The sequence below is a fragment of the Falco rusticolus genome, chromosome 4, assembly GCF_015220075.1.
Source record: "Falco rusticolus isolate bFalRus1 chromosome 4, bFalRus1.pri, whole genome shotgun sequence".
Taxonomy (NCBI): Eukaryota; Metazoa; Chordata; class Aves; order Falconiformes; family Falconidae; genus Falco; species Falco rusticolus.
The window spans coordinates 38,003,034-38,022,170 of NC_051190.1; the positions used below are offsets into that span (position 1 = coordinate 38,003,034).

Below are 19,137 nucleotides of genomic sequence, written 5' to 3' on the forward strand. Positions count from 1 at the left end.
TACAAGGGAAAGGAGAAAACACAACTGAGAAAACACGAACGATACCACAAAGGAAAGCAATTTCATTGAAACAGTGATAAAATTCACTCAAAATCCTTTCATTAGAAAGTTACAATTAACAGTCAGTAGAACAATTAAAATATAAAGCCCTGCAACAATTACCTACAGGACGGGCAACCCTTCATTCCATTAATACCTGAAACAGCAGAAAAGACAGTCTAGTCAAAAGCAACTTTAATATTCAGATAAATATAATCGAGCTCAACCAGGCCTGCAAAGAAGCACAATCCCCCCCACCCTAGAGAGATAATTTAATAGCAAGGGGTCATCTTGCTGATGTAGATAGGATTAGTGAAATAAACTGTACCACTGAGAAATTCAGCTGGAAGCAAGAAGTTAATGCAGGAGTTAGCAATACACTTATTTACACGAGGTAGTGGGAGAGCCACGGAGCTGAGGGCTGGAAAGGATGGTTTCTTCTGCAGTGCAGATCAACTATCCGAAAGTTTCTGAACTGAGCCCAGGCTTTTGTGACTGAATTAGACTATAAAGACAAATCTTCCTCCAAAGCATGGGGCTGCTCAGTGCTTGGGACTGTACAAAGCGAAGGTCCATAAAGCAGCCTGCTACCAAAATTTCAGGGAGTCCAGCAAGAGCTCAGCCTCGGTGCAACCACTGAGGGTTCTTGAGTATGCAGCTGGGGAAAAATTACAAAGACCACAGTGGGTAAGCTTTTACTGGGAAATAAGAACACACCCTGAACAACACGAACTTCATCTTCGTATCTATCTAAACAGAAGAGAGTTAAATACTCCATCAGTACAGAGGACCAATGCATTGCAGTGTGATACATGAACAGCAAGAGCTCCAGCAATCCAATGGCAAGGCTGTGTGCAGAGAAGTCCATCCTTCCCACAGGGCCAAGAGTTCTAAAGTGCAAGAGTACTTCAAGTTTTTCTTTTAAATAAAGAGCTAGGCTTAGCAAAGTTTCAGACACGCATGAAGAGTCTTGGTTTTACTGTACAGCCTTGCTCTTCCCTTCTGCAGACTTTTTTTGGCAGGGGGAACCCCCACTCCTTCTAATGAAAGCTCACTCAAGACCAGAAGCATTGCCAGCTAACGAAGAGCTGCAGCACTGTTCGTTATTGTAAGACTACAAAGCCACACAATACTTTCAATATGCTAAAAAACCCCTACATTGCCTTTTTATTTGGCACTGCCTACTTGGCAAGAGATCACCGAACATACCTGACCACAGATCGAACACTTCAAAAGCAAAGCCAGCAAAAATGTAGAGTCCAGACCCAGACACCTCCTTCATTCTTTCCATTTTTATTTTCTGAAGAGTTTCTGATCTGAGACCAGTGGAATTCTTACTTGGCCCCTAGCTCTGCCAGCCCCAAAGCCTCTTCGGCAACCACTGAGCCGTTCCTTGGATCCTTACTAGCCATGTCCCGTATTTTGGCATCTCCAAGTTAAAGGCAAACACAAATAAAGCAAGAGGCAGTTTAAGCTCACTCTTTCTCTGGGCTAGTGTGGCAGTACCAACTGTTCAAGGCCACACTGGTTCTGTAACAGTACAAAACCAACCAGCACCACAAGAGGAAAGGAACGAACGCACCCACAGCAAGCAGGTTCTGAAGACAGCAATCTACTGGAGTTAGTTTCTTCAGTGCCAATTTTGTTCGTGATTTTCTTAGTCCGCTGCCAAGATAACACTTCCATGCAGTAATTCTTTACTTTTGGACAGAAAAGTATAGCTATGCCCTTAAGTGACAAAAGGAAACCCCTCCCATCTTTTTCCACAAAGAGAACAGTCAGCTTAGAGAAAGCTCCGCTCCTCCAGAAGCCAGCTAGATTTTTCCAGTCTCCAGAACACCTTAGTTACTCCCTATTTCAGACCTTCACATCGCATACAGGGGTCTCACCACTACAGACACCGACAGTCTCTGCGGATAACACGCCTAAGCAGCAGAACATAACGATATGGCAACACCATCTCTGCAAAGCCCAACACAGCTACAACAGCCCTTCCGCAGCCTTGCTAGTGAAGGCTGCTTGCTGATGTTTTCCATAAAAGAAGAAAATTAAACAAGGATTTGTGGGTTTCCAGGAAGGCTTTTCTGAAATCCAGAGTGTTACTCCTGGCTCTGTGCACACATTTTGTATGCAAAGGTGGCAGATTCCTACACATCTTACTTCTAGGAAGCAAGTGATACTGAAGTCAGAGCGAGTTAGTAAAAAAATGAGCAAGTAAAATTCACTATTACACAGAAATCATGATTAATCTAGATTTACCATCTCAAAGTTAAATGTGTATCTAAAAATACAGAAAAAGAATTTTACAGAAGAACCACGCAAGCCATCTCTACAAATAGACCCACTTTTTTTTTCTTAAACTTGTTTTTTGTCTTGAGTAGATATAAAAAGACCAACAAAAAAAGTCCAAAAGCTCAAAAGCCTTGCTGCTGCATCTGGGAATAGAAATTTTATACAGCAGCACCAGAAATTTATTTCCACCATTGCGTATCCGTAGTAAGACACCGAGCACATTCACACAATTGCAACCTATTTGCTGATGTTGGCACCAGCCTGCCAGCCTTCCCACGGCAGCGGGGCTGCAACCAGAGGCAGAATCAAGTCATCACCTCTTCCACCACCCTGCCAACATGTGGAGCCAACCACTCAACACAAGAGCAAGACAAGTCTCACTTTCTCTCCTACAAGTGGGAACATCCGACATCAGAGTTGAGCTGTTTTAAGCAACAGAGGTGGCAGGAACTTTCTGAAAAATGACAATACGCAGCCTCCCGAGGTGCTGCCACCTCCCTGCTCCCTCCAGCCAGGCATGCCAGACAGCCACGGCGCCCGAGCCATTCACTGCTGCTGTGAACGGAGCTCCCCAAGCCCTCTTTTGGTGGCGTTTACAAATAAAAATCAGAAAGTCAAAATTAAAAAGCAATCAGAAACCGTCAGATCTCAATGAAGGGTAGGAAACTACTTCAATTTTCTTTCAAGTCATGACTCACAGAATATCTACCCACTCTTTGTATCTTTGAGTTTAAGCAGAGAAGGCAGATACCGACCAGGGAAGGGAATACTGCAGTGCCTTTACCTCACTGAGCCTCTTCTGTGTTCTGTTACAACTGAATGAAGGGCAGGTTCAGCTCTTGTGCCACCTCAGACCTGCAGTCAAACAGTAACGAACGGGGGAAAGGGGAGGAAGAGGACAGGAAAGAATACAAACCTGTGCCACCACGGTCCCTTAGCAAACTCAGCCCCTTACCAGAACCTTACCTGTGGGCACCTACCTTTCTGCCTGTCTCCCCCAGCACAGTACTCTGAAAAAAAGGCGATTAGACACACCATGCATGACCACAAAATAATAAAGACAATCCTTTAGAAAGCAAGAGGCCCTAGCACAGCTACGTAGCTGTTTGGTTGCTCTTACCTTTCATCCAGTTCCTCTAGCCGGCTCTTCACCGTATGGGCGTTGTTCTCCTTGGTAATCTTCTGCAGGAGGTAGAAAGTCTGCTGGAACATCCGTAGCAAATACTCTTCAAACTCCATAGGCACACAATTCTTAGACATCAGTTCATTGATGCAAGACATAGCTAAGACACCAAGTCGGCCACGCTCCTGTCCCAACACAGAGTTCTGGCTGCTGCCGTTGACAGAAGACATCTTCCGAACGCGAGTGTCACAGCCAAAGCGGGCAAAGTGGAAAATGGTGGTGAGGAGTGATGGGGTGATACTAGTAGACAAAGGGATCCAGCTGAAGAGGTGTGCCAGGCATTCCAGTGCCAGGGAACATATATATTCACTTTCTGTATCAAGGATGGGGATTGGCTGGTTCAGTAATTTGGCTGCACTGGGACTCTGCAACAGGCTACTTAACAGGTCACCTAGGAAGCAAAGCACACATCTGCATTATAAATCAAGGCAATTACCTTCAAATGGTGCAACTGCCAGCCCCAGCCATAAAGCAAGAGTCAGAACCTTTGGCATTCAGCAAGCTGAGATGAACTAGCAATTTTTGCATTCAGGAATTTTCTGAAGTTTTGTTCAGATCCCACATCAGATCAGACCAGCTGATCAAACAAATACAAGTTTAAGCAGCAGCTTCAGGCAGCCCTTCTAGCCTTACTGGGAAGCACACTCACACAGCGTTTTGGAAAATCGCAATGCCACGGGTCATATTTTAGGAATTCATTATAAAATTCACTCCCCCCACAAGGTCAAGCATCCTTGGTGTAAGCTTGCACAAGTTCTCTGGCACACCCATGTCACACTGAACCTTGGCAGAGTTCCTTTGGCTTGCATACAGCCTGTGGATGATGTAAGAGCAGATGTTCTAGGTCAAGACCAAAAAGCCTACTTAGTACAGTACCTTTCAGCAACCAAAAGCCCAGGCAGGCACAGATCACATACCCCAGCCTCCAACCACTCAAGTTACAAAGGTTTCCCCAAGCCACACAGGGTTTGAAGAATTCTGCGCAGCCTCAAGATTTACCTTCCATAACTTTATCCAGTTGCCAACCGAAGCCAAGTTAAAACTTAATATTTGCAACATCCTGTGACAGCCTAACTACACACTGTGTAAAGACGGTCTTTGTTTGGGGCATGTGAGCTGCTAAATTTCCTGCCTCCTGTACCCAAACGGGGAAAAGAAACGATCTCTTTCCATTCACCTTCTACACATCACTCAATAGGTTTCTACTGCAGCTCCTCACTCTCAACTGCTTTGAGAGAACGAAGAGTACTGCTTTTCTTGTTACTTACATGGAAGCCATTCAATGCCCTCAATCATCTTTACTGCCCTTCTACAAAGCTTTTATTTCTACTCTACACCTAATGATATAAGACGACCAGAACCACAGCCACTATTCAAGGTGTAGATGAGTACAGCACCATAGTACCTATTTTTGTCTGCTACCAATCTGAAATTTTTGTAGACTGACGTGTTGTAATGCTCAGAAGTTAATCCCGCACACCAAATGTGAGTTTGGAACTCATGATCTGGCATGACACGAGTACTGTTCTTCCTGCCCAAATGCAGGTAATACTTATCTGCATTGTGTTTCACCTTCCACTTGCCCAGAGATCTTCCTGTGGGTCTTCAATCATACCTTTTGTCCTGCCATCCTGCTCCTGGTGCCATCGGCAAGCCTCCTTGCCTCTTTACTGAGCCCTCTTCCCAGGTCTCTAACAAGGATGTCCATGAGCTGAGCCGCAAGCAGTATTCCACTGGCGCACACACACACACACACCCCTTCACAGCAAGAGGGGGCCACTTCTATTTACCTTTTACTGCCTACCTTCGAGCCAATTAATCAACAGTCCTGAGACTCCCTTATCCCTGATGGCTTTCACTTTTTGAGAAAGCTTTTAGGGAGAAGCCTTGTTGAAAGCTTTATGGAAATCCAAGCCGACACCACCAGCAAGGCTGCCCTTCCCCACAGAAGCTGCCCACTATCTCACAGGCTTCCACAGACCACACGCTAAAAACCTATTCACCTTCCCCAAGTTATTCAATACACTTCTCTTCCTTGAGTACAAATAATTTCTTCACCTTTAGAAATCCACAGGCACTTGCTACATTACAGCGTAAACTTGTCCCCAGAAAATCCAAGTAAATTTTTTTTTTGAAAGTGAAATGACCCAACACAGTAGCAGTACAAAAAACATGTATGATTTACTGAGCTATTTCCAAAGTATGCACGATAAACAGATTCCTCTTAAGTCTCTCTTTTTCATCAAGATCGATGTCTTACACCACTAAATTCCTAACTCCCTGCCATATGTTCTCATTTTTTTTTCTCCTCTGCTCCAGAAACGTAAGGTATCGTATGCTGCTTCAGCTGAATTAGATAACGCTGCACCTCGTCTTAATACTAAAGCAGCCCCCAGGTAACATTTCACAGCTATACACACGCTGCAGGGCATGAGCTGCTTGCATTGTGCTTTTACAGAAGCAGACATGCTTCTTTCAGATGTCCAGTCCAGCAAACTCCACAAGTGAGAACCAAAGAACCTCATCTTTTAATCCATCAACACCAGAAACTGTAAATTATGTCCCTGTAACACACACCAGTGGGTTACGAGTGCTTTGCTCCCAGATAATTACTGAAGCTCAGAGTTTAAGGTATTTTAAATTGTATTTGGTGACTTTGCAAACAGGTGATAAATTTATAGTATCAACTGCATTCATGGACAAGGAAAGAACTCTGGGGGAAGAGCTGGGATCAAGCTAGTTCTGCAGAAGTAAGCAGCAGCAGACACTTCTGCTACTCATTTGTTTACCACACCCGAGTGAATATGCCTAAGGAAGAGATTCATCAAGTAAAGCGCTATAAATCATGCAAAGGCAACATTTGGAGGCTGAGATTATTGCTGACTAAATTTTAAACTGATGCAGTAACTCAAATGTTTCCCCACATAGAACATCATCAGATTTCCTTTGCTTAAATTCATTTCTTATACCACTTAACATTGTCTTCAAGTGCTATTTAAAACCTATGCAAGACTTGCAAGTAACCATTTCACTCTGCTTCCTTGTGCAAAAAAAGGAAGCATAGGTTTTCCAAGTTCCTAAAGAGATTTTGGCTCTGAGGGAAGATTTTAAACATTTATAGGGACTTTGAAACACCTTTAATTTACCTGAATGTAAAGAGCAAAAGGTAGTGACCTCATCTAAGCAACAAAAAAATTTTAAGTGCCACCAGTAAACAAGAATACTTTGCTGCATGAATGAGACTCCAATATAACAGTATGTGTGTGGGTAAAAAGATTTGGTCAGCTTACAGATTTCACAGATTTTAAGGACAGAGAAACAATTAACAACTCCAGTGCAGAATTTAATGGCAGAGTTTCACTAAACCCATGTTTGTCCCACAGTTCCCCTTCCAATCACGCACTCATCTCTGCCTGCCACTAAGGACCAGTTAACGTGTGATGCCACGATTGCTACTCACTGCTGCTGGCTTGTGTGTCTGGCTTTAAGCCCTGTAGGTTCTCCAAGTCAGCAACCCCACCAGTGCTCCTATTCCACTCCGTGAATCTTTGACTTGTCATATCACCAAGTAGTGACCCAAGGGTCATTTGGTTAATAAAGAAAGTGAGGAAGAGAGTTCTTCACAAAACGCAGAAAGCAAGCGAGCAGCGGACAAGAGGGAAGCACGCAGTGCTCTTCCTTTTGGAATTCAAGAACTTGAAGTACAACCAATTTTAACATGAAGTGAGTAGTTAAGGCAGAGCATAAAGTTTCAAATAAGCAAGTTTGCACAGGCAGGACCCAATGACACAAAGCCTGAACTTCTAAAGGAACTGTCAGTGTAGTCTTAATTACTAGCAATTATCTTGAAAATATGCTGTGTAAAAAGTTTGTTTTCCCTGAAAGGGGAGAAAGACCCAGAACAGAAATGCAGTGTAGTTTCACTTTGAGAACCACAATCTGAAGTCAGGAGGTGAACACACAGGTGGAGGAAAAGCTGCCTCAGCACAAGCACCATCCAGCAATTCACAGAGGAGCTGAGAGGACATCTCTAACAGGCTTCGATGGACAATCAGCCCAGGATTTGGGCTGATCCACTGGTTTGGCGTTTTATGTATTACAACTCTAGACAACAAAACAGATTTTGTGGGCTGTATCAGTTGCAAAGCACTGTTAGTTTTTTCCAAGCTAATTCTGGCACCTGCTGTCTGCGGTGCAGTATCCCCTCCTGCAGGCACAGACTCGGATGTGCCCACCTTAGCCAGCATCTTGCTAGCATGCACCTGGCCTCACGGAGCAATTCAAGCTGTTTTGTACAAAGCCAGCATCCCTCTTGGCCACTGAGGCACACTTGCTACCAATAGTGGACACTACCATAAATCAGCTTTTTACCATTGAAGACCTCAGTCTTGCTCAACATCCCATCAAAGTCCTGAGGCTCTTGCTGCCAGGGCAGGCGAAGCTGGCACTCCTGCCCCTTCCAAGCAGCACACTGGCTCTTGCCAAGTGATACTACAAGTTTTGTTCTTTTAACATTCCTTTTTTTTTTTTTTCTTCCCCTCCAAACTTTTGCTAGCTACAGCAAAATACACCCTGCCCTAAAATGAAGGGAATTTTTCTCTCCATTTACATTTTGTATATAAATATACAAGTATCTTAAGCTCTTCTACAGGAAAGAAGCTCTTGAAATTCTGCTCAAATTTACACACAAAAGATGTAACACTAAGAAAAGCTTATCACAGGCAGCTGACTTAAGCTGACTAGTGCAATCTAGCCACAAGGAAGTGATCTGCTACTCTCAATTAACTGTTCAAGATCCCGAAGACAAGCGAGACAACGGTACCCAAATAGAATTGTGTTAACGCACAGAACACACTGCAGTGAGCACGGCTCACTGTCAGTACAACTCTGGAGAAAAATATCAGATCCACAAGTGTTTCATCTTCTCCCTATGCACAACCAGATTATTACAAGTTTCCAGACCCTAAGCCCTTTTTTTTCCTTGTTAAAAGCAGACAGAGCCAAGATCAGACAACATATTGATTTCACTGCATCATTTCTTCTTGCTTTATTTTCCAATAAGCAGGAACAAAGACACCACAACCTGCTGGAAACACCTGAGTGAGCTGAATATAAGTAACAACCTATGATACATCAAGGCACCAGAGAAAGTGGCAGTCACCAAGATCAGCATTATGCCGGGGGGGGGGGGGGGCTCTATACCTGTTAAAGGCTGAATAGGGGGTAGATGTAAATGAAATATGCACCAAATAGAAGGACATAGAAATATATTCTCTATTTTGAGGGTAATTAAGAAATATATATGTAAATGAGTTCAGATCAGATAAACACCCATGAAAAAGACTAACAGGAACAGGCAGAAAGAACTTTCACACTATATATAAAGTCCTAGCCACTTTTTTTTTTTTTTTTTTTAGTTAGGGCTTCAGTTTTGCTCCTCTCTGGCTTTTGATGTGCTTACAGCTGAAATTCAGAGGACAATGCCAATTCACTGATGTTAAAGCATTTTGCACTGACACTTGAGAAAGCTTCTTGCCATCTGAGGACAACAAGCAGTTATGTGTGCACTTTTCAATGAGGTGGCATTTTCAGTGTGGCATCCCCTGCAATGGAAATTGCTTCTTCGTTTAAGGTTTGTCTTTCCAACCAGAAAGTTGTTGCCCTATGAAAAGCTCTAGGAAATTGTTATAACAAGAAGTTAGACAGTAAAGGAAGGAATTAATGCCTGATATTGCAAATTTCAATACATAGAAATATCATCCTGTAGCTTTTGCCATCCTTACCACTTTCTCCTGAAGTTGGCGATGGTGGTGGAGTGGCAGCAGTAGCGCTGTGTTTGTCCCAGATGCTCTCCAAAATACCTGGCCAAAGAGATATTTTTCAGAACAGCCTGCTAAAAGACAGGTTAATCTAACAAACAGAGACCACAAGAGAACTTTGTTAGAACACATCTTTAGCGTTTTGACAAGGAACATGGTCTTTTCATATTGTGTGCTTATACACGCAATCTCAATCCCTCTTCATAAAGAGGGGGAATGTATGTAGCTACACAGCTGCTCTAGCACAAGCTTCAAGTAAGCTGACCCAAATGCCTAAGGGTAGAGTCCAGTGTTCAAACTGCAGGAGCAACCACTACATTGCCCACACACTGCTTCACTGAACCCAACCCAGAACGTGTGAGCTTGCCGGCATCTTAGGGGTCGTGAAGGAGAACATGTTTCAACACTACAAGTGCAAGAACTCGTACCTGTGAGGAGCCCAAGCACTGTCTGCACCTGGTCCAGGAGCAGCTTGCGTAGCTCTTCTTTCCGGGCTACGCTAAGATCTTCCCGCGGACATGCCAGTTCTTCTGAAGTAGTTTTCAACATAATCAGTCCCAGAGGAGTGGTCACAGGAGACTGAATTAACTGAGAGGGAGACACATGAATGCAACATGTGATGGTAACACTCTGCAAAGCATTCAGCTGACAAACAAGGGATCAACGACACTATTAGCAGTTTACAAGTCTTTCAAGACTGGTGGGAGTCTCAGTTCCCACAGTTTGCAGCACTGTATGTTGAGGGAAGAGAACTGCAAATACTTAATTTCCTGAGACATTAACCTATGATGTTGCAACAGTTCAAGTACCATGGGAATCCTTGGGGTTTCAAGAGAGCTTTCATAATGTCATTGCACACATTCTCTGCTCCCAGTAACAGTTTGTTCCCTCTGTTTACTGCCTTCTGCTGACATCATCACTTCTCAGAATTGCCTCAGCACCAGCAGTTTCACCACATAACAGGGCTGCTGCTGCAACCATGCTCAGGTCAGGAGCCTGCACCATCAGCCAAGCAGTTTCCCATTAAAAAGCCCATCCCTCCCCATCCCGGCAAAAAGCTGCAGCCGATATCTGATCGACACCAGAACACAGCTAAGGAATCTGACCTCTCCTTGCATCTGTATCACATCTCTAACCAGAAATTACATTCACCCTAAAAGAAAAAAAACTTCCACCAAATGCAGGAATAGGACTGGAGAATGCAACGATTTTGGCCTTCATTAGCTGCTTGGATATTAAAGACACATTCAAGTGGGACAAAGTTTTATTTTCAGCTGAAAGACAACAATGCTTTTCACTGTTGACCTGGAACATACAAAACTATCTATGTGCTACTCCCTCTGGAAGAAAAAAGTCTAAGGCCAATCACAATTACTACAACTAATCCTTGAAGTCATAAATTCTGTAATACAGCTTGACTTCGGTCCCAGTCTCCCCGGCCCACCGAATCAGAGACAAGCTGACTTCACACTGCCAAGGCTACACAGTTTGGTGAAACACATGCGAGAAAAACGCCCCATCTAAAAGCTCTTAGTCTAGGTGTACATGAGCTTGGCTTTCAGAATGGAACCACATGGCACAGGAGCAGACAGCTAAATAATTAAATGAAATGCACAACTTCAGCTGCAAAGAGACTGAACATCTCTCAGAATATTTTCTGAGTGTACCAGGAAGTTTAGCAGTACCACATTCTGGCACTTCAGTAATGTCAGAGGAATAAAATTTAAGTAGCACTTTCTGTGTAGAATGACTGTTTTTGCATCATGACAATACAGTAGTCCAAGTTACTTTTTTACACCCCTACAATGATTCAGTAAAACTTTTAGAGACTAGAGTACCGGGATACAATTTCATGCTAAAGAATTGGTCACTTCAAACGATCTCAGAAGAAAGTCCTGAGACAGGATTCATCTGCAACTCTAAAAGCAAGTCATTCTGCTCCTGTGCTACTTGTTCATTATTTTGCAGTCTTGGAGTTCAATATTAGTGCTTTTCCTCCACTTTCTCTGAAGTTTTTTGGAAGGTGTCTGCTATAGAAATTAATTTATGGGAACATTTCTCTCTGCAGCTGAGTTCACAAGGAGAGGCTTAAGGAAAAACAGATACCCGAAGTGGGCTCTGCAATCACTTAAGATAACCTCCAAAGTGCTAGAAAAACAAGCAGGAGCTCAGAAAGCATTTTGGTTCAGATCCAGGTAAAATGAAAGCCAAAATTGCAAGTGTAGACAGTTTTCTCAGAATACCTATTGTCGAATTGATAATTTGGGAAAAAATTGCAGCATATCGTACTACCTGTCTACAGAAAGCTATCTGAAAAGAGATTACACTAGTTTGTGACAAGCTCTGTACGCTAAATTTGCGGTTTTTTAAATTCTGCAATTAATACTAGATCCATTTGACTTAACAAATAAACTCCCGACACTCAAGGACTTTGATTTATTTAAATAACTGCCTGGTGGCTTGTCTGTGGGCATAGCTGCATTCAAATCATGTAATTATGTCAGCAGAAAAAGACTGTAGCACTTCAGTTTACACTCAGCCTCTTCAAGCCAATTACGAACAACTCTAAGAGAACTGGAAACAAAGTACTCAAACCAAAAGAGGATGTTTCCACCAGCCTAGTTTGCTCCAGCCACAGCGAGCTGTTAGCCTGGGTCAGGCTTCACCGCGGAGATGCTGAATTACAACCAACATTCAAACTAATGGCACTGTTTCAGCCAGGATCCTAAATACACAGAATCACAGAACCATTCAGGTTGGAAGAGACCTTTAAGACCATCGAGTCCAACCGTTAACCCAGCACTGCCAAGCCCACCACTAAACCATGTCCTCGTGTGCCACATCTACACGTCTTTTAAATACCTCCAGGGACAGTGACCCCACCACCTCCCTGGGCACCCTGTTCAGTGCTTGACAACATCTTCGGTGAAGAAATTTTTCCTAATACCCAATCTACACTCTAGCCTTACTGCAAGGCTCCTCTTAAACACCCCAACAACATTCCATTAGTGACTTTACATGATGAGGCACCAAAGATTTTGGCTATTAGATGAAAAGTCTCCAACAGCCACATTCAGAAAGTTAACTTTTGAGAATCATCCAGTGATGCATCTGTAGTTTTACTGCCTTTTTTCTTTAAAGAACAACCCACAACCCCTACATTTGCAATAACTACTCCTAAATATTTAAAATTCAAGGTGCAGTTGATACTTGTTGCATAGTATCATTCCTTTGTCAAATAAAATTGTAACACCAGAAAGAAATGTAACATGGAGGAAGCCAATGGTTATTTGCAAAATTAAAAAGGAAATGGAATTTCAGAAGCAACTTCGGTTTTCATGCAGTTATTTAATCTTTGTCAAGGGAAGTCACTACTCAAGGAAACAAAATAAGGTCTCTGTGAATGAAACTAAGTCTACCCTTTAAAAACTTCTTTCTTACCTGCAAGATGTTAGTGAAAAAGTCATGGTAGAACATCGGCCAGTCTTGCCGGCCAATATCCACAATGACTTTGCAGAGTTTGTTCCTGATGAAGTAAGGCAGAGTTTTATGGTGAGCTAGAAGGAGCTTGGGCAGGCAGCTGCGGATCTCCATTTTGTCTTGAGATGGGACCCCAAGCCACATCTTATTGATCAGGTTCTGGAAAAGAAACAGACCTCCCAAATGAGCCCATCTTAGACATGATTCACTGAAGTTAAACAGTGAGAGAATGTGGACACACAATGCAGGGACAGAGCACCAGGCAGAGCTGCAGCATCTTCTGCCCAAGACTGCCCGTGCCTGCCAGGATGCACAGGCAGGGGTAAGGCTATAACTTTCAAATCTATCCAGGCCTCTCGCTGACCAAGCCTGGCCAGTTAAAAACCCTAAGCACTTATTATTTGACACAGTTTGGCCTTCTCTGCTGCCATGGGTAGACCTGTAGATAAAGACACAAGCAGGTGTTAGCAGGTTAAACAGAAGAGGCTCCTCTTTTGTGAGAGCTCTGACAGGGGCTCGCTGGGCAAAGAGCTGAAAGTTGAGATGCTTTCGCTGCCCAGCAGCCCAGCACCAACCCTGACATCTTCAACACCACGTACAGGTGAGTGTGTGCCAACTAAGGCAGAACAAGAGCAGCTTCACTGAGGGCAAACCCCACACCGCTAACTTGGAGTAAAGCTGTGCTACCTAACAGGGTACGCAGGCAGCCGAGGGCAGGGATGGCTCAAGCTGCTCAACAAAACTCACCGAGCTTCTCTCTTACAAGCCACCCAGTGTACAGGGACAAGCTCCAACAAAAACCCCACAACCCACCCCCACCACAAGCATATCAGACTTGTAGATATGCTCCAACATTAGTTTCACAAAAGATGGATTTCAACACCCCAGAAATTGCTACCAACATGTCTTCAGCAACTAGTATGTTGCCATTTTAACTGGTTTTGGGTCAAACAGAACTAGTTGACATGCATATAAAGTATTTCCACTATCTATATATCCACCAAGATTTTCCCCTTTAAAGAGGGAAGCACAGCCTTGTGTGAAGCATTATAAAGAAAAAGGGGAAGCAAGTTTGGTTTTAGATGACTGATGTTGCCAACGTCTCCTGAAGCTACACTGGAAGGTCGCCATCATAGCAACGGCCTTGCAGTGACAGGGCACCACTTTAACAGAAAGCTTTTAGTCCACTTAAAGCCAAACAAAATCCTTAAGACGACAGAGTTGTAAATTGCTTTCCTGCCATGCTACGATCCCATTTAGGGGCTTTGGAGCATTAGGAGCTGAGCCTCTGAGGATAAGTCACTGAGGAAGCCTGCTGCTGAGGCAATGCCCGTACCCACCTGCAGGCACACAGCCTGGAGAACCTAAAAGCAATAGCTAGTGGAGAGGGGTTTGTTATAGAAAATGGAAGACTATTTATGGTCAAAACAGATCCAGCCCACAGTCCAGAGGTACCAGGTCACAGCGTAGAGGTACACGAGGTATATTTATATGTCAAGTTCCTCAGAGAGGTTGCACTTTGGGGTTTCTGGCAGAGAAGATCCAGAAGAAGTATTGCTCAGAAACAATGACCCAACCAAATGAGAGCTCCTTGATGCAAGTCCAGAAATAAAGTTTCAGAAGCCCCAATAAAACCGGAAGATGCTTTAGCTTTAATATTCATGCTTTAATGCCCACTGAGTTTTATCCTACTACCTTGACCTGAAAGTGGCAGCCTTCACCTGTGAAGTGTTTTGGGGAAGATGCTCTCTTTTCCAAAAGCAAAAAGTGAAAATGGTTCATCTGGAAGGGGGCCATGAGGATCTTTATTCCAGATCCACTATTAACTTCCTAGACATTCTAGAAAACACAACATTCTCAGGAAGTTTTGTGACTGATCCTTGTGTTTATACACACATTTTACTGACATTCAGTGCTCTCTGACAGCTGAAGACTGATGAAGTTGCAGACTGCAGCTATGAGGACCCATGGAATACGCAGCACTACAGTAGTTAACTTGGGAAATTCAAGCTCCTCCATGGAGAGATCCTAATCTCTCAGCTGAGCTGTGGACTCAGGTCCCTCACTTTATACTTGTACAGTGATTTCTTTATTCTGCTTAGTTCTGGGCACAATTATTTGTTCAGTATTACTTTCCCCCCAGTCTCCCTCCAGAGAAGCAGAGGCTCAGTAATCAAACATGTTTTCCTCTTCATGAAAATCAGTTTAATAGTTTTTAATTTTTGCAGGCTGCTGCTGCATGAGATCCATCCCCAGAGCAGGGAACAACTCCCATGCCATTTGCCAAGCTTAGCCCTTTTCGAGAAGGCAAACCAGATTCAGTTTGCAGACGAGGTCCAGACTCCCTGTGCAACCCCAGATAAATGAAATTAAAAGGTCAACAACAACATGATGAATAATCATAATGTTGTCAAGTCAAAACAACACAACTTTTAAGAACAGAGTTGTATGCTCTATCTAAAAAGTGGCCCACAGCAAAGGCTGTGAAACCCCTCTCATTTAGGGGTGCAGCTCAGACTGCCAATCCAGCCAAGAACACAGTGCAGAGGCCAAACAGACCAGGATGAGGTGTGACATGGACCAAATCCCAGAATATTGTTAGGGAAAGACACTGCACTGGTCACCAAGAAATCAGATGATAGAACAGAGCTGTTCACAGAACACTTTTGTTTCTTCCAGTGGACATACAAATCAATATTTAGGTTTTTAACCATAACTTTGTTCTTTTATAAATAGGCAAAGAGTGAGTTGTGGTCTTCTAGAAGAGACCTTACTTCTTACTTGCACATAAGCTTGCAGGATGTAGTTCAAGAGCATCAACCACAACTACAAGATGTCAGAAAAATAAAAGCAACTTTGTTTTCCCTCTTAGCGCTGAAGTCTGCAGTAGCTAGTACCAGGTAACCATGCACTTATTTCTGACCATAAAAAGAGTATAAAAGCAGTATCACTCTTAAAAGCATTGTGCAGAAAACTCAAGCAGCCCCTGAAACTGTAGGTAATTTCTACTTAGAGATGCCAGGAAATTAATTCTTCAATTTGTGCACAAAGATTCATATTCTCCCACTCTTAGCCTACCATTAAGCAACCTCTCTAGGAGAGAGCAATAAAAGCATCCTTTATCACTGTACGTACTAGGACTGCCATTTTAGACAAACATTTTCAAATAAAATCGATTGCCATATAAATGCACCAGACAAAATGCACTAAGCAGGCAACAGTACACATCTTACCTCAAACACAGTCAAACTGTACATCATTACATAGTCGTTTCTTGTACTTGACAGGAAATAGAGGCAGAATCTCCAGGCTCCTATCTGCTGGGCAAAGTTATTTAAAAGCTCCTCTGAAAAAATAAAGTATTAAAAAATTACATTTAAATTCTTAAGGTGCAAACAATTCCCTACCAATGTGTACTGCTAGCACAATAAGACACAATGACACACTGAATATGGAAGCAGCCCCACGTTCAGGGAATGACTCAACCTGGAGGAGATAAAAAAAATAAAATCACACTCCGAAGTATCAAAAGCTAACAATAAGATTTAATAAAAAAAAGGTATGTCATTTTAGAATACCAATCTGAGATAAATATAACAGACTAATAGCTGAATATTAAAACAAATCACACAAAAGTTACATTACAAGCATCACCATTTTATCTATAAAAGCCAAATGTTGGGATACCAGGTCACCGTGAAAGACTAGGAGGACTTCAGATGACACAGAGCATTATAAAAACACCCCTGGTTTAATGTAATTGCTCCAAGAGCCACGAAGCTTGTTGTAGGTCAGCATATCAAAAACCTCTCTGAACACTCAGGTACAGGATTTGGCCATCTCCCATTGAGTGACTACAAAGCAAACATGGCAAAAGGAAAAGCTGCAAGGGCTGCTTTACCGGCTGATCAAATTTAAGCCTTAATCAATTGGTTTCTTTCCTGCAACTTAAGCAGGAACATGGGGGATACGGAAGGCTTACTTTTCCACAGTAGACCTCCACAATAGGAAAAAAGAATAAACCTGTCTAGTAGTTTATTCTTTATTTTACCAGATTTCTGGGCAAAGTCTTTCATGCTGATCATACTTTTGGCACTCAAGTTAGAAATGTCAGAAGTTTGAGAATAAAAATCAAACTGTCTATTTACAGCCATTAACCACAGATACAAGAAGCTAATCTAGAGCACCTGTAAGATCTCTGCTGGCTTTCAGAAGGACATATTCAATAACACCAGCCAAAATGAAACCTCACTGTTTATTCCTATGTGTAATTTCATATTAACTGGGACAGTCTTCCGCTTTCCATGCTTAATGCTGAAGACATTTGAAGTCCATGCTCCATCTCTAGGCAGTAGATGTTTTCCACGACATGTAATTCAACCATGTACAGACAGAGAAAAACGTAACACCCTTCTCCTACCCTAACCAACTTTCTACCTTTGACGAAAAAACCCCCACATCTCTGTGCTCACAGCAGTAGACAGTTACCTACATATTAATTATCCACAGGACCTGCCATGGGATCTCTGAAACCCAAACTATATAAGTCTTTACTTCAAATTCATACATAAGCAGAAGAGACTAAGGTGCAGTTTGGTATCAGACAGAGCACTTTCATCTGCTATATTTAACATACCCGAGTCACCTCTGCCGAGGTCTGCAGGCAGCAGAAAGCAAAGGGCAGACAGCAAAGGGGACCAGCCTTTAGAGGTGGCATGAACTCACCTATCTCGCGTTTCCGCTCATTTGTTGTGCAATTGTGGAAAAACTCTGTCATTAGGCTCTCCAAAGCCCGTAGCGAGGCCTCTTCAGATGCCTGGGAATGACATTTAAAGGAAAAAGTTAAAACTAATTTCTGCTCTGACTTGCACACAGGATGCCCATACAGTTCATGTCACCTAAAAAAACAACAAGAGCATGAAGCCCAGGTGCAAGGTGAAATAATCTGCAATTTAAACTGCTCATTGGTGTCAAGTAGCAACAAGATTTGTCCACTGCAAGTGAAAGCTTTGGACATGAAGGACCATTTGCTCAGCTGCAATAACTGATGAAAACAATACAAGAAGCTTCCTTTTTTTTTTTGGCAGCATTTAGTAATTTTAAGTCAGCTCATCCTTGTAAAATAATTCTTAAAGACAGCAAGTTCAAGTGAAGATGCTTTCAAATGCTTAGATAATAAATACAGCGATAGCACGGGGAACACAAACTTGGAGAGGACTCCTGATACCTTTGCCTTGGTGCCACACTGTGCAGTGCTGCCACCTGCAATACCAACAGTGCTCAGGAAGTAGCAGCTTGAAGGATTAGGGCATTTCCAGCACTTTGAAAAGCAATACACAAGTATTCAGCAATTTGAGTCAAGAAAAACAAAAATCACATCCCCAAATTTAGCTTTTATTATTGGAATTTATCCGTTATAGCTCAGTATTTTTAAGTCCTAAAAAAAGTTGTCACGATTAGTATCCAGTTGTTGCAAGGTCACTATAGTTTTGCAGGACTCTGGGGGTGGGATGATTTTATTCTAGTAACAGCTCACCATCCAGCTCAGCCTCTCACCACACTTCCCTTTCAGTCTAAGCCTGATAATGGATAGCCTTAGAAAACACTACTGCTACAACACAGACCGTACCATTAGTCATTCTTCTAATGTTTTCAATGCATGCTATCAATAATAAATGCATCAAGATTCAAGCCCCGACCTTCCTCTGTACAGAAACAAAGTAAACCATTAAAGAAAACTGAAAGTTCTGAGTCAAGAAAATAAAAGCAGAAACAAAACCATGCCTGGCAATCTTCTGCAAAGACGTAAACAAGTGAGACAATTTGCAGAAACACTACGGGCTTCTGCTAGTTCCCATTTCCACCTACAGCTGTCTCCCCAAGGACCACCATAGGGCTAAGCAGCAGGAGACCCTCCCCAAACAGCCCAGGATTGGATTAATCCCCGGGAGAACTGAAAACTCAACACAACAGCATGGGAATACCAGTTCAGCTCTGCTCTGCAAACAACTGGAAATGGATGCTCTGTAGGAGCATTTTCAGTTACAAAGGAATATTGAATTTCATCCACCCTTTCCTCTTCCTTCCTCCCTTTTTTACTTTTTTTTTTCTTTTTAAAGACCTGCTCTAGAAAGCAAGGACTATTTTAGCAGAAACATTGTTAGTGGGAAATTGGCTTAAAATAACCTACAATCAAATCAAAGCCACTTTGACAGCTTAAGCAAGATCAAGCACCCATTATGACCGCTTTAATCCATTTATACATGGTTTCTGCAAACAGTCCTTCGCACTGTAAACTTCCCCTTGAAGCCAGCGGCCCTTCAG

The 19,137-nt window shown here is 42.7% G+C and overlaps 1 protein-coding gene across 6 annotated transcripts in view; it reads right to left on the reverse strand.

Moving 5' to 3' along the window:
- Window positions 1–19,137, reverse strand: part of XPO6 (exportin 6) — a 55,599-nt gene that overhangs the window by 21,549 nt on the left and 14,913 nt on the right. For 3 of the 6 annotated variants that reach the window (XM_037382986.1, XM_037382985.1, XM_037382983.1), the window contains exons 2-8: window positions 17,539–17,629; window positions 16,047–16,159; window positions 12,775–12,972; window positions 9,762–9,921; window positions 9,298–9,375; window positions 3,452–3,905; window positions 3,312–3,341 (exon numbers count right to left, since the gene is read on the reverse strand). In XM_037382986.1, coding sequence (XP_037238883.1) covers window positions 3,312–3,341; window positions 3,452–3,905; window positions 9,298–9,375; window positions 9,762–9,921; window positions 12,775–12,972; window positions 16,047–16,159; window positions 17,539–17,629 — 1,124 coding nt within the window. The remainder of the gene's footprint in view (window positions 1–3,311; window positions 3,342–3,451; window positions 3,906–9,297; window positions 9,376–9,761; window positions 9,922–12,774; window positions 12,973–16,046; window positions 16,160–17,538; window positions 17,630–19,137) is intronic. The other 3 variants (XM_037382988.1, XM_037382987.1, XM_037382984.1) reach the window with 1 other exon arrangement.